The sequence below is a fragment of the Mercenaria mercenaria genome, chromosome 10 (assembly GCF_021730395.1).
Source record: "Mercenaria mercenaria strain notata chromosome 10, MADL_Memer_1, whole genome shotgun sequence".
In the NCBI taxonomy this organism is placed as follows: Eukaryota; Metazoa; Mollusca; class Bivalvia; order Venerida; family Veneridae; genus Mercenaria; species Mercenaria mercenaria.
Genome location: NC_069370.1, coordinates 10,295,993 through 10,311,911, shown reverse-complemented (window position 1 = coordinate 10,311,911; position 15,919 = coordinate 10,295,993). Strand labels below are relative to the sequence as shown.

General features: G+C 36.8%; 1 protein-coding gene across 1 annotated transcript in view; it reads left to right on the top strand.

Moving 5' to 3' along the window:
* LOC123560936 (ankyrin repeat and MYND domain-containing protein 2-like) overlaps positions 1–15,919 on the top strand; it is a 69,783-nt gene that overhangs the window by 35,279 nt on the left and 18,585 nt on the right. The window contains exons 12-13 of the mRNA XM_053552263.1: positions 8,827–8,867; positions 14,519–14,579. Of these exons, the coding sequence (XP_053408238.1) occupies positions 8,827–8,867; positions 14,519–14,579 (102 nt within the window). The remainder of the gene's footprint in view (positions 1–8,826; positions 8,868–14,518; positions 14,580–15,919) is intronic.

Sequence of the window (15,919 nt, the reverse complement as noted above, 5' to 3'; positions counted from 1 at the left end):
TGGTTACGTGCCTTAAAAAAACTAGGTCAGTAGGTCTAAAAATGAAAAACCTTGTGACCTCTCTAGGGCCTATATTTCACAAGTCTTCATGAAAATTGGTCAGAACGTTCCCCTTGATGATATTAGGTCAAGTTCGAAATGGGTCACGTCCCGTCAAAAACTAGGTCGTAGGTCAAATAATAAAAAAAACCTTTGCCCTCTTAAAGGCCTTTTTTTCATGGGATTGTATGAAATTTGGTCTGAATTTTATCTTGATGATATCTGGTCAAGTTGGAAACTGGGTCACGTGCGTCAAAACTAGGTCGTAGGTTAAAAATAGAAAAAACTTGTGCCCTCTTGGGGCCCATATATTTATGAGATCTTATAAAAATTTGGGTCGAATGTCACCTTGATGATATTGGGGTCAAGTTAAAAAGTGGGTCACATGCCTTCAAAAACTAGGTCAAAGGTCAAATAACAGAAAACCCTTGTGACCTCTCTAGAGGCCATATTTTTTAGGGATCTGTTTTAAAAGTTGTTGAATTTTCATTTGATGATTCTAGGTCAAGTTCGAAAGGGGTCACGTCCCACAAAAACTAGGTCATATCAAATAATAAAAAAAACCTTGTGCCTCTTGAGGCAATATTTCAAAGGATCTTCATGAAAATTTGGTCAGAACACTCTGGGGAGGCCATACTTTTTGAATGGATCCCCAAAAAAATTGGTCAGAAGCACCTTGATGATTCTAGGTAAGTTTAAAAACGGGCCATCCCGTAAAAAACTAGGTCAGTAGGTCAAAAAATAAAAAAAACCTTGTGACCTTTTGAGGCCATACTTTTCTTGGGATCTGTATGAAAATTGGCTGAATGTTCATTTGATGATATCTGGTAAATTTTTGAAACTGGGAAAACGCGGTCAAAAATAGGTCAGTGGTCTAAAATTATTAAAATTTTTTTGACCTCTCTAGAGGTATTTTTCAATGGATTTCATGAAATTAATTGAATTTTCCCTTGATGATATCTGGGTCAATTTCAAAAATGGGTCACGTGCGGTCAAAGCTAGGCCAGTGGGTATAAAAAAAAAAAAAACCTTGTGACCTCTTGAGGCCATTTTTTCATGAGATTTTCTAAAAAATTAGGAAAAAATTTTTCCCCTTGATGTATCTGGTAAGTTCAAAAAGGGTCACGTACCTTCGAAAACTAGATAAATAGGTCAAATAAAGAAAAACCTTGGACCTTCTAGAGCCATATTTTTCAAGGTCTTCATGAAAATTGGTCAGAATTTTTATTTTGTAATATCTAGGTAAAGTTAAAAAACTGGGTAAAATGAGCTCAAAACAGGTCACTAGTAAATAATAGAAAAAACGAGTCGTCTAAAAACTGGGTATGTGGGGACGGTGAGCGATTCAGGACCTTCAGGGTTCTTGTTTGATATATATATATTTACATGTTGTAAATGAATTGTGATTAATAAAATATTGTTTAAACCAAGATTGTTCAAATTATCCCCCTAGGGACAAAAATGGCCCTGCCCCGGGGGTCCCAAGTTTTACATAGACTTATATAGGAAAAAAAGTTTAAAAATCTTCTTGTCTGAAACCACAAAACTTAGACCTTTGATATTTGGTTTGTAGCATTGTCTTATGGTCCTCAACCAAAATTGTTCAAATTGTACCCCTTGGGTGAAAAGAGGCCCTGGGGGTCCCAAGTTTTATATAGACATATAGGGAAAAAAGTTTAAAAATCTTCTTGTCATACGACCTAGGCTTTTGATATTTGGTATGATGCATTGTCTAGTAGTCCTCTACCTGGGGTTAAAAGAGGCCCCGCCCTGGGGTCACATAGTTATTATGTGAGTTATATAGGAAAAATACTTTAAAAAATCATCTGATCCTATTTCCAAGACTAATTATAATTACCTAATGACCCTAAGTAATATGATGTCACTTGACTGTGACCTTGACCTACTGACCTACTTTCTTGTTTTTTAAGATACAGCCTACAAAGGTTGATGACATACACAGTTTTGCATACAAATCGTAAAACTGAATTTCATTGACCATGAATATGACCTACTGACTTTCTTAATATTTTATCATCATTTTGACATTTGAAACATATAGCTCATATTACTCAGGTGAGTGATCCAGGGTCATCATGACCCTCTTGTTAGCTCATCTGATATTTTGAAAAAAAAATCATGAGTTATTGTCATCACCTCATTGGCATCAGCATTGGTGTTGGTGTTGCCAGGTTAAATTTTATGTTAAGGTCAGCTTTTCTCCTAAACTATCAAAGGTATTGATTTAAAACTTGCAACTCTTGTTCACCATCAATAGCTGACTCTGTACAGCAAGAGACATAACTCTATCCTGCTTTTTACAAGAATTTTGGACTAAGAAAATTTCAGATTTCCTGGTTAAGTTTTATGTTTAGGTCAATTTTTAGCTCACCTGAGCCAAAGGCTCATGGTGAGCTTTTGTGACTGCTCAATGTCCGTCGTGCGTCCATCAACAATTTGTAAAAAAATCTTCTTCTTGAAAACCACTGGGCAGAATTACACCAAACTTCACAGGAATGATCCTTGGGTGGCCCCCTTTCAAAATTTTTCAAAGAATTGAATTCCATGTAGAACTCTGGTTGCCATGGCAACCAAAAGGAAAAACTTTAAAAATCTTCTTGTCCAAAACCGCAGGGCCTAGGGCTTTGATATCTGGTGTGTAGCATCATTTAGTGGTCCTCTACCAAAATTATTCAAATTACCCCCCTAGGATCAAATATGGCCCCTCCCCGGGGGTCACATGGTTTATATAGGGAAAACTTTGAAAATCTTCTTGTACAAAACCACGCGGCCTAGGGCTTGGATATTTGGTATGTAGCATCATCTAGTGGTCCTCTACCAAGATTGTTCAAAGTATCCCTCTAGGGTCAAATATAACCCTGCCCTGGGGGTCCCAAGTTTTACATAGACAATATATAGGAAAAAAAGTTTAAAAGTCTTCTTCTCTGAAACCAGAACACTTAGACCTTTGATATTTGGTTTGTAGCATTGTCTTATGGTCTTAAACCAAAATTGTTCAAATGGTACCCCTGGGGTGAAAAGAGGCCCTGCCCTGGGGGTCCCAAGTTTTATATAGACTTACATAGGAATAAACTTTAAAAATCTTCTTGTCTGAAACCATACGACCTAGGCTTTTGATATTTGGTATGATGCATTGTCTAGTAGTCCTCTAACAAAATTGTTCAAATTTTCCCCCTGGGGTCAAATATGGCCCCGCCCCGAGGGTCACATGGTTTATATAGACTTATATAGGGAAAGCTTTGAAAATTTTCTTGTACAAAACCACACGGCCTAGGGCTTTGATATTTGGTATGTCGCATCATCTAGTGGTCCTCTACCAAGATTGTTCAAATTATTCCCCTAGGATCAAATATGGCCCTGCCCGGGGGTCCCAAGCTTTACATAGACTTATATAGGAAAAAAAGTTTAAAAATCTTCTTCTCTTAAATCACAACACTTAGACCTTTGATATTTGGTTTGTAGCATTGTCTTACGGTCCTCGGCCAAAATTGTTCAAATTGTACCCCTGGGGTGAATAGAGGCCCTGCCCTGGGGGTCCCAAGTTTTATTAATACCCCCGCCACTTGTGGCGGGGGGTTATAGGAATGGTCTCCGTCCATCCGTACTTCCATCCTTCCGTCCGTCTGTCCGTAACACTTTCGTGTCCGCTCCATATCTCCTAAACCCCTTGAAGGATTTTCATGAAACTTGGGTCAAATGATCACCTCATCATGACGATATGCAGAACCCATGAGTCAGCCTTGTCGGCTCAAGGTCAAGGTCACAACTCAAGGTCAAATGTTTTAAGCCTTCCATTTTGTGTCTGCTCTGTATCTCCTAAACCCCTTGAAGGAATTTTATAAAACTTGGGTCAAATGATCACCTCATCAAGACGATGTGCAGAACCCATGAGTCAGCCATGCTGGCTCAAGGTCAAGGTCACAACTTAGGGTGAAAGGTTTGAGTCTTCAATTTTGTGTCCACTCTATATCTCCTAAACCCCTCGAAGGAATTTTATAAAACTTGGGTCAAATGATCACCTCATCAAGACAATGTGCAGAACCCATGAGTCAGCCATGCCGGCTCAAGGTCAAGGTCACAACTTAGGGTGAAAGGTTTGAGCCTTCCATTTTGTGTCCGCTCTATATCTCCTAAACCCCTTGAAGGATTTTCATCAAACTTAGGTCAAATGATCACCTCATCAAGGCGATGTGCAGAACTTATGAGTCAGCCATGCCGGCTTAAGGTCAAGGTCACAACTGAAGGTCAAAGGTTTGAGCCTTCCATTTTGTGTCTGCTCTGTATCTCCTAATTCCCTTGAAGGATTCATATGAAATTTGGGTCAAATGATCACCTCATCAAGGCGATATGCAGAACTCATGAGTCAATCATGCCAGCTCAAGGTCAAGGTCACAACTCAAGGTCAAAGGTTTTAGCCTTCCATTTCGCCTCCGCTCTATATCTCCTTAACCCCTTGAAGGAATTTTATAAAACTTGGGTCAAATGATCACCTCATTAAAACGATGTGCAGAATTTATGAGTCAGCCATGCCGGCTCAAGGTCAAGGTCACAACTAAGGGTCAAAGGTTTGAGCCTTTCAGTTTGTGTCCACTCTGTATCTCCTAAACCCCTTGAAGGATTTTCATCAAACTTGGGTCAAATGATCACTTCATCAAGAAGTCATGAGTCAGCCATGTCAACACAAGGTCAAGGTCACAACTCAAGGTCAAAGGTTTAAGCTCTGTATCTTCTAAACCCTTTGAAGGATTTTCATGAAACTTGGGTCAAACGATCACCTCATCAAGGCGTTGTGCAGAATTCATGAGTCAGCCATGTCAGTTCAAGGTCAAGGTCACAGCTAAAGGTCAAAGGTTTACCCTTTCACTATCCATAGCAGTGGCGGGGGATTTAGCTGTCTTTCAGACTGCCTTGTATAGACTTATATAGGAAAAAACTTTAAAAATCTTCTTATCTGAAACCATATGAACTAGGCTTTTGATATTTGGTATGATGCATTGTCTAGTAGTCCTCTACCAAAATTGTTCAAATTATGCCCCTGGGATTAAAAGAGGCCCTGCCCTGGGGTCACTTAGTTATTATGTGAGTTGTATAGGAAAAAATACTTAAAAAAATCATCTGATCCTATTTCCAAGACTGTTTCATTATAATTACCTGATGACCCCAAGTAATATGATGTCACTTGACTGTGACCTTGACCTACTGACCTACTTTCCTGTTTTTTAAGATACAGCCTTGAAGTTTTGATGACATACACAGTTTTGCACACCAATCGTAAAACTGAATTTCATTGACCATGAATGTGACCTACTGACTTTCTTGTTCTCCTAAACCATCAAAGATATTGCTTTGAAACTTGCAGAACTTGCTCACCATCAATAGCTGAATCTGTACAGCAAGAAACATAACTTTCCTGCTTTTTTGCAAAGATTATGGCCCCTTTTGGACTTAGAAAATATCAGATTTCTTGGTTAAGTTTTATGTTTAGGTCAACTTTTCTGCTTAAAGATTAAAGCTATTGCTTTAAAAGTTGAAACAGTTGTCTGCACAGCAATTACTGTAACTTTACATTGCTTTTTGCAAGAATTATGGACTTTTGGACTTAGTAAATCATGGGTAGGACAATATTTGAGCCATGCCATGAGAAAACCAACATAGTGGGTTTGCGACCAGCATGGATCCTGACCAAACTGCGCGGAAGAACTTATTGAAAAAATAGATGAAATAGGGAAGCATTATTTTCATGGCACATCAATGGCACCAAATATAGTAGACTGACGTGATGTCAGCATGTGACAGTGTTTTAATGGTGTTTAAATACGGAATGTAACACTTCCCGTTAAATAACTGCAGAGTGGGTGGACATCTAGTGTGTAATTCTACATGCCTAATAATTGATCCAGCTTGTGAATTATGTCTAAGACCAGTCTGCTATATCATTTGGATGCTGAGGGTCTTTTATATAAAGTAGTAGAACAGTTGTGGTAGCACTCTTTCTTGGTGCCTGTATGGTGCCAATTGATATGAGCCGCGCCATGGGAAAACCAACATAGTGGGTTTGAGACCAGCAGGGATCCTGACCAGACTGCACATCGGCGCAGTCTGGTCAGGATCCATGCTGGTCGCAAACCCACTATGTTGGTTTTCCCATGGCGCGGCTCAAATTTATTATGTTAACATCCAACATCAAATTTCCTTGTTTCAACGGAAATATGCATTGATTTTTCATTTTAACCTGAAAACCATGTTTTTGTGAAATATTTCGTTTTGTGGACTTAAAATTTGTGGTTAAAGCAAAAATGGTGAGATTATGGGCAGTAATTATGTAGAAAGTACTTTCTGGAATGGTAATTTAAACTATAAATACAGTAAGTTTGACCTAGGTAGCATTTATTAGCTCACCTGTCACAAAATGACAAGGTGAGCTTTTGTGATCGCGCAGCGTCCGTCGTCCGTGCGTTAGTCCGTTAGTCCATCCGTAAACTTTTGCTTGAGACCGCTCTAGAGGTCACATTTTTCATGGGGTCTTCATTAAAATTAGTAAGAATGTTCACCGTGATGATATCTAGATAAAGTTCAGAAGTGGGTCACGTTCCATCAATAACTAGGTCAGTAGATCAAATAGTAAGAAAAACCTTCTGACCCCTCTAGAGGCCATATTTTTCATGGGATCTGTATGAAAGTTGGTCTGAATGTTTATCTTGATGATATCTAAGTCAAATTCGAAACTAGGTCAACTGCGATCAAAAACTAGGTCAGTATGTCTAAAAATAGAAAAACCTTGTGACCTCTCTAGAGGCCATACTTTTGAATGGATCTTCATGAAAATTGGTCAGCATGTTCACCTTAATGATATCTAGGTCAAGTTTGAAACTGGGTCACGTGCCTTCAATAACTAGGTCAGTAGGTCAAATAATAAAAAAACCTTGTGACCTCTCTAGAGGCCGTATTTCTCATGGGATCTGTATGAAAGTTGGTCTGAATGTTCATCTTGGTGATATCTTGGTCAGGTTCAAACTGGGTCAACTGCGGTCAAAAACTAGGTCAGTATGTCTAAAAATAGAAAAACCTTGTGACCTCTCTAGAGGCCATACTTTCGAATGGATCTTCATGAAAATTGGTGAGAATGTTCACCTTGATGATATCTAGGTCAGGTTTGAAACTGGGTCACATGCCATCAATAACTAGGTCAGTAGGTCAAATAATAAAAAACGTTGTGACTTCTCTAGAGGCCATATTTTTCATGGGATCTGTATGATAGTTGGTCTGAATGTTCATCTTGATGATATTTAGGTCAGGTTCAAAACTGGGTCAACTGCGATCAAAAACTAGGTCAGTATGTCTAAAAATAGAAAAACATTGTGACCTCTCTAGAGGCCATGCTTTTGAATGGATCTTCATGAAAATTGGTCAGAATGTTCACCTTGATGATATCTATGTCAGATTTTGAAACTGGGTCACATGCCGTCAATAACTAGGTCAGTAGGTTAAATAATAAAAAACCTTGTGACCTCTCTAGAGGCCATATTTTTCAATGGATCTTTATGAAAATTGGTCAGAATTTTTATCTTGATGATATCTAGGTCAGGTTCAAAACAGGGTCACATGAGCTCAAAAACTAGGACACTATGTCAAATAATAGAAAAAACAGTGTCATACTCAGTTCAAAACTGGGTCATGTGGGGACAGGTGAGCGATTCAGGACCATCATGGTCCTCTTGTTTATAAAAAAGGGTTGTGTGGTGTTTAGATTATATATAGAAACACCATTCACAAGCACTTGTCTTACAGCCAAAAAAAAAAAATGAATTTATCTGTAGAATATGTATACAGGAAATAATTTAAATTTCTTCAGGGTAGAATTTTTTGATTTTGGTCAAAATGACTTTTTTCTTGCAGATTTTAATTTTTGCATGTAAAAGAAATGAAATTTTTACTTTTTTTGTGTGGATTTAATTTCATGGCTAAACTCAAACAAAATGAGGAAAAATGGTCACCCATGAATATTAATGAATTAATAATGTCATTATAATCAAAATTTATATCAGTTGAAGGTAATTAACTTATAATTTTGGATACTCCAGACTTATTGGTTATAGATGATTGAGGGGCCTCCGTGGCCGAGTGGTTAAGGTCGCTGACTTCAAATCACTTGCCCCTCATCGATGTGGGTTCGAGCCTCACTCGGGGCGTTGAATTCTTCATGTGAGGAAGCCATCCAGCTAGCTTACGGAAGGTCGGTGGTTCTACCCAGGTGCCCGCTCGTGATGAAATAATGCACGGAGGGGCACCTGGGGTCTTCCTCCACCATTAAAGCTGGAAAGTCGCCATATGACCTATCATGTGTCGGTGCGACGTTAAATCTAACAAAAAAAAAAAAAAATAGATGATTGACATATGATTTTGAATACTGTACACTGTCACGCGCTAATTACGGACCGATTATCAAAGTGACAATCAGACCAATTGACACGTTTATTGATTATCTGAAGGTGCGACCAACAATTTCCTACTTGGCAGGTGATCGTGTATTGAGATATAAGACCGAAATTTATACTTTTCTTCATTTTTACGGGACCGATTTTTTTCGTTTTTTCACTTCACGAATCGGTCTGAAAAGTCAAAAATCTGTCCAAAACCGACAAACCGGCAAATTTCCGAAGCCCTGCTGTACAGACTTATTCATATATTTCCAAAAGTATTGTGTTCTGGAGTTTTTCTGGAGGCAAGTTCATTTGTTAAAAAGTGTTTGATTATTTTTTATTTCAGAGGAGAACAAAGGAGGAGCCAAATCAAAAACAGGAGCTAAGGTGAATTCATCTGTGCATATCTTATCACTTTGATTAAGCAGTTATCTTCAGGGGGTTTTTTCGGGGGGGGGGGGGGGGGTGCGGTTTTCAAGTTTGTTTTTTTTTTCAAAGTTTTTTTTTTTTGTAAGATTGTCAACATTTCTTCTCTAGAATAGGTGCTTGACAAAATCTCTACTTGGAAGGGATGGTACAACATACTTGCTGTCGGGTCCATGGAAGATATCATTATTATTTACCTCCTCAGCATCGAGGCATAACTGCTAGAATAAGAAACAGTTTAAGTAGTCAACTTAAACTGAACACAAGTTTATTTTTTATCCTCCTCCAGTAATATTTTAAAGTTTTTTGCTATGTTGAATTATGTGTAATGCACATACCAATGTTTCATGAATTTACTGTCTGTTTTGTAAGAATAGCCCAGTACAATGTCTTTAAAAGACTGGAACTAGTACATTGTTTCTCAATTATTTAGTTTGAAATATGGGCACAAATGAGCATTAATGAATCTTTATATTTTCTTGATAAGATCAAACAAATGTCAGTACCCTTCTCATGCTTACTGTCCCACTAGAACCAATGGTTTTCATGCTTACTGTCCCACTAGAACCAATGGTTCTCATGCTTACTGTCCCACTAGAACCAATGGTTCTCATGCTTACTGTCCCACATGCTTACTGTCCCACTAGAATCAATGGTTCTCATGCTTACTGTCCCACTAGAACCAATGGTTTTCATGATTACTGTACCACTAGAATCAATGTTATATTTATACAATGTTCAGTTATGCATGCACCAGTAAAAATGTACCTATCTTGACCTGAAGTTGATAACTCTACTGGTTTTTAGTTCTTTCAAAATCAATAGCACTTAGGAAAATACACATGTATTATACACTGACTGTCAAAGTTATTTAAGACATTCATAAAGTATATAAAAAGAACTTGTAAGTAATCTAGATAAATTACAATGGTCCAGTCGTAACATTTATGGATTTAGTATCTGTTACCATTAAAGCTTACTACATCATCAAGACTAGAATCATTAGGAGTCCTGTTCCATGATCTTAAACTGTCCTCAGCCACAGAAAAAATTTATATAGCAAATGTGGATATAAAATACTGTTTTTAAATTGATGCCTATACATTATTACCAATACATCTATTCCTAGATAGCCTTTGACATTTTACTGCAGGTGTACAGCTATTGCTTAGTCCATTTCTGGATATTTAAAGTATTGACATCTTAAATGATATACATGTATGTTCAAGGATGATTAATACAACTGATAGCATTTGCGGATGTTCTCTGACGTTTGTCAGATTTTAGTTACACAAACATTATTCACTATTTACAAAGTAAGGAGAGGTCACTTCGCATATAGTCAATCTGAGAATATTTGATTTGATGTAAGTTTCATGATTTTGTTAGTTTCTTTGACAAAGCAAGTTAGAGTCCTATCCAGTTCCACGAAATGTAAAAATTATCTTTTGGAGGCCCAAATACCCATTCTGCTGAAGAACATTTGTTTTGTCATATTAGCGATTTTTAATCACCAAAATATATAATATACATATTGTACAAAATATCATGATAATAATTATTCTGCTTATGTGTCATGACTCTTCTAGCCAGAACATGTTTAAAATTGCAATTTTTATGATGTGTAAATTTTACAGACACCAACTTACTAAAAGGCGGAAACGAGCAGGATATCTGGCCTAAGACCACAGTTATTTTTACTATATGTTCTATATAGGCACTGGACACTATAGCAATTTTGCATGCATTCCAACCCCTATAAAAATACCTGAACTCAACAGAACTATCCAAGAGAAAAAATTCCAGCCACAGTAAACATTGGGTTGACCGGCTCTTTTTTCCACCATTTTGAACCAAATCACATGCGTATGAAGAATACTCTCTAGATGGCCGCAAACAGGCAAAACAGGTCCTATCAAAAAGTCATGTTATGCATATTCTGACATTTTCATTCTGTCAAATTGTACATGTACCTACTATTTCATATCTCCTCTATTAAATCATGCCATTTATTGCAGGTCTTTCAGTCAAAAATTCACCAATATTCACCATCAGACAGAGGAACTATTTTCCGCGTAACCACTTCCGCAAATAACTGTGGTCTTGTGCCTATTTAGACCTATTTTTCTCTCCAAACTAAAAAATATTTTACCAGTATAATCTCAGATGTATAGCAAATTAAATCTGAAAGTTACACCTTTGTTGAACCATGCACTAAAATATGACAGCTTCCAATGTTACACATGGTATCGGTCAAATCTGAGCAAAAAAAAAGTTCTCGTACTTTTCAGATGAAAAAAACGCCAATTCTATAACTTTTGTGTTTGATGAGATTTTCACCCCAATGAAAAAACAGCATGTTTCCTAATATACATCTATCCAAATTAAGAGCACTTCAAGTCTGATTACAATATCACTGTTCCAATTTTAAGGAAAACTATTCATATTACAAAAAGCACGTCAAAACGCGGGAGTACTCACACGAAAAAGTAAAATGTGAACTAAGAAAAATCCTGTAGCTGTCAAATTTGCCCTTTTTAAGCAGCCCAGTATGTGGCAAATATGAGAATGATATAGCTTTTGTACATATATGTGTCATATACTTTTCAGTGATCATTCATTTATGGCTACCCTAGGTAAAATGAGCCAAACAGCTCTGAAAATCCAATTATGAGCTTACTAAAAAGTTATGAGTCTTTTGGAATGAATATTTCACTCAAATCTTACAGTTTACAGGCATTCAGTGCACTCTGTAAATGAAACATGCACACCATGACCATTTACACTGCACAAAATCTTACACTGTGTATCACAGTGAGCATTCTGGCAAAACAGCCCCTATCTCTATAAAGAATGATTTTAAATGTACATCACTGCTGCTGATGTTCCAAACTGGCTTAATTTCAGCAAAAACCTTAATAAATATCAACTGAGAAACTACAACTGGTGCTCCTAATTTTTCCTGTGACTAATACCAATGGAGTGACCTTCGTGTGACCGAACCAGATCTTCTGTGTGACTGGAAGGCCTTCGGCGAACAACATCTGAAATATGAGTCGAGCTAGTCATAATTCTTAGAATGAATACTTAATCAGTTTACATGATTGTATGTATGTGCAAACTGTATTTCAGAACAATTGACTGCAAGAAAGTGTGAAATGCTAAAAAATGCCCTCAAAGCAACTTTTCTATGAATATTTATATCACAGTCTCCTTTCCCCATACTGAAACTGTCATAATGTATATAAAACCTCAAATTCAAGTCTTATGTAAGTAAATGTGTCATAACAACAGTCTGAATAACAAAACTATCAATCACAAAGCAGTCTGTCCAGTTTCCTTGCTTACTGACTGCTAGATCTGAAGCAATGTTTACTATTTTCAGGTGAAATTAGTACTATCTGAAATGAGTATTCACACTGGGAATACAGCTTACTGCATCAACTATTATGAACAAATTCTGTCCAATTTCATGGTAAATGATTATAAATGTTATCTCACTACCACACATGATTTAGAAGTAGTCATTATGGCAAAAACTGGCTGAAATAATGTTATTCCATACAATTCTATTTTCTGGTTTTTTTCGCTTGCCGATGCAATTTAACGAAGTCTATTAAATTTTACAAAATCACAGAAAGTACCTGATCTTGATTAAAAGCATCTAAAATGGAATTATTTACCCATTCACAACACCGAACAACTGTCTTCGGTCAAATCTGAGAAGCTGTAGACTATATGTACAAAGGCGGTCAATCCCGTCTATGCGACAAACTTCACATTGTCCGAGCGCTCTCATTTCAGGTTTTTAGGTACTAAAAGTGTAGAAATCCAACAGAATAAGTAAATATACAATTCAGGACCTCAGATATGATGATTTATGCTCAATTAATCATTAAGGAAACCAATGTGCAAGTCTAGGTGTGTGAAATCTGCCTGCTTTCCTTCAAAATCAATTAAAGTATGCCAATTTCAGGTCTAATCTGTCCAATTTTCAAGCCCTTGAACTGATTTTTCTTGCACAGATTATGATTACACATATTTCACTATTCAGACTGTGTGTACTGTGTAAATTCAAGTAACCAAAAGAGCAATTTTATGTAAACAAGAATAGAAAAAAATACATATCTGACTTTAGGTCAGATTTCCTCAGTCGCAGCTCAAATTTCTAAAAAATCAAAAAATATCACATCGCGGCATTTGTAATACCCCATTTTGTTTTCCTCATACCGGTTTCAAACAAAGAACTTATAAAAATGCATTTCATGCATGAAAACCTGCAAAATTAGAAAAAATCCAGAAATATGTAAACTGAAAGTAGGATTTTTCACAAGTTTCAAGTGCATGTATACTTTTTATCCAAACTGAAGCAATTTCAGCAAATGTAATGATTAATCTAAATATTTACCAGATTTCTATGCCTACCAGCCATTCACTGTCAAAATTTCAGCCATGTAGATTGAAAAATAACAAAAATATTGACAATTTACTTTCTGACATTTTCCACTATATCAGGCCTAAGACCACAGTTATTTTTACTATATGTTCTATATAGGCACTGGACACTATAGCAATTTTGCATGCATTCCAACCCCTATAAAAATACCTGAACTCAACAGAACTATCCAAGAGAAAAAATTCCAGCCACAGTAAACATTGGGTTGACCGGCTCTTTTTTCCACCATTTTGAACCAAATCACATGCGTATGAAGAATACTCTCTAGATGGCCGCAAACAGGCAAAACAGGCCCTATCAAAAAGTCATGTTATTAGGGCTGTCATCGATAGAAACGATATCGATGTATCAACGATTTTTTTTGGTCGATCGATTATCGATTCCCATTTTCAAAAATCGATATTTTACAGGGAGAAAAAACTACCCAAATAAACACTCAGACCCTAAAAAACATCTTAAGTTCACAAAGTTGTAAATTTGGATGAATGCAAAAAAGGAGTGAAGGCAAAATAAAAATGAAAGATGTTATTAATTTTTATGTATTTCTTTTATTTCATAAATACAAATACAACACAATCAAACAGAAATATGGAAAGTAGGCAATAAAACTTAAAATAGCATTTACAGGAAGGTATATAGTATTATATGAACAAATAGGTCGTTAATCTAACTTAATAATCAATATATCGATGTATCGTCGATATTTGTCTTCTGATATATCGGTATCGTCGATACGCCTAAGACCCAGTCAATGACAGCCCTACATGTTATGCATATTCTGACATTTTCATTCTGTCAAATTGTACATGTACCTACTATTTCATATCTCCTCTATTAAATCATGCCATTTATTGCAGGTCTTTCAGTCAAAAATTCACCAATATTCACCATCAAACAGAGGAACTATTTTCCGCGTAACCACTTCCGTATTGTGGTCAACCAAGGGCAAATAACTGTGGTCTTGTGCCTATTTGATAACTCTATTGCTGTTGCAATTTTTCAAATTTTAAACCTTGAGACATACTTAATACTCCAATTGGCTAAATGTTGAACATTCAAAAATATTGTGATATTATGCAAACAAGCATGCCATGTTTTAAAACAATCATATTTTACAAGGCTATTTCAGAGTGATAGAGTAAATGTAATATTTCAGGAAGAGTCAGACGGTCACACCAGTTTTCTGAGTGGTCATCCAGGTGCTTCTCAGTTGTTAGGTTAGTGATCTTTAATACAAGTTTGTCTGTATAATATAATTGAGCTGCGTCATGGGAAAACCAACATAGTGTGTTTGCAACCAGCATGGATCCAGACCAGCCTGCACATCCGCACAGTCTAGTCAGGATCCATGCTGTTCGCTTTCAAAGCCTATTGCAATTAGAGAAGCTGTTAGTGAACAGCATGGATCCTGACCATATGATCTTTAGTCAGATTGAAGACATCTTATTGATATGTTTAAAAAAGCTTTTTCTTTTAGAATTAAATGATATTTGATGTTAGAAATTAATTACATATACACCAAACAAAATATATAGAGCATATTTTTAGCCCACCATCATCAGATGGTGGGCTATTCAAATCACTCTGCGTCCGTGGTCCGTCGTCCGTCTGTCAGTCCGTCCGTGCCCGCGAAATGATGGTTAAGTGACTGCATAATGGTACTTTCTCTTTGATGTCATTCATTCCGTTCTGTTTATGTGACTATTTTTCTTTTTATGTGACTGTTAGAACACTAGAGAGAACCATGGAGGAGTCACATAAAGACCGTTTAGTTAGAACGTCCGTCCTTCCGTCCGTTAACAATTTCTCGTTATCGCATCTCCTCAGAAACTACCAGGGGGATTTTGACCAAACTTTGTCAGAATGATGTATTGGTACACTAGTTGTGTCCCCCTGAAAATCAGACTGGTTCAACAATTTTTAAGTAAGTTATGGCCCTTTGTTTATTTCCATAATTTACATAGATTTATATAGGGAAAAATTTTGAAAATCTTCTTGTCCAAAACCACAGAGCCTAGGGTTTTGATATTTGGTATGAAGCATCATCTAGTGGTCCCCTACCAAGATGATTCAAAGTATTTCCCTGGGGTCTGATATGGCCCCGCCCTGGGGGTCACATGGTTCATATAGACTTATATAGGAAAAAAACTTTTAAAAACTTCTTGTCAATAACCTACAGCATTCAAATTTGGACCACATGTATGGTTTTGAGTGGCAAGATGAACCTTGACATGAGTTGACCTTGATTTTGACCTAGTGACCTACTTTCACATTTCTGTAGCTACAACCTTCAAATTTGGACCACATGCATAGTTTTGTGCACTGAAAAAAACTTTGACCTTGACATTGACCTAGTGACCTACTTTCACATTTTTGAAGGTACAGGCTTCAAATTTGGACCACATGCATAGTTTCTTGTTACGAAATGAACTTTGACCTTCATTTTGACCCAGTGACCTACTTCCACATTTCTCAAGCTACAGCCTTCAAATTTGGACCACATGCATGGTTTTATGTACCGAAACAAACTTTGACCTTTACATTGACCTAGTGACCT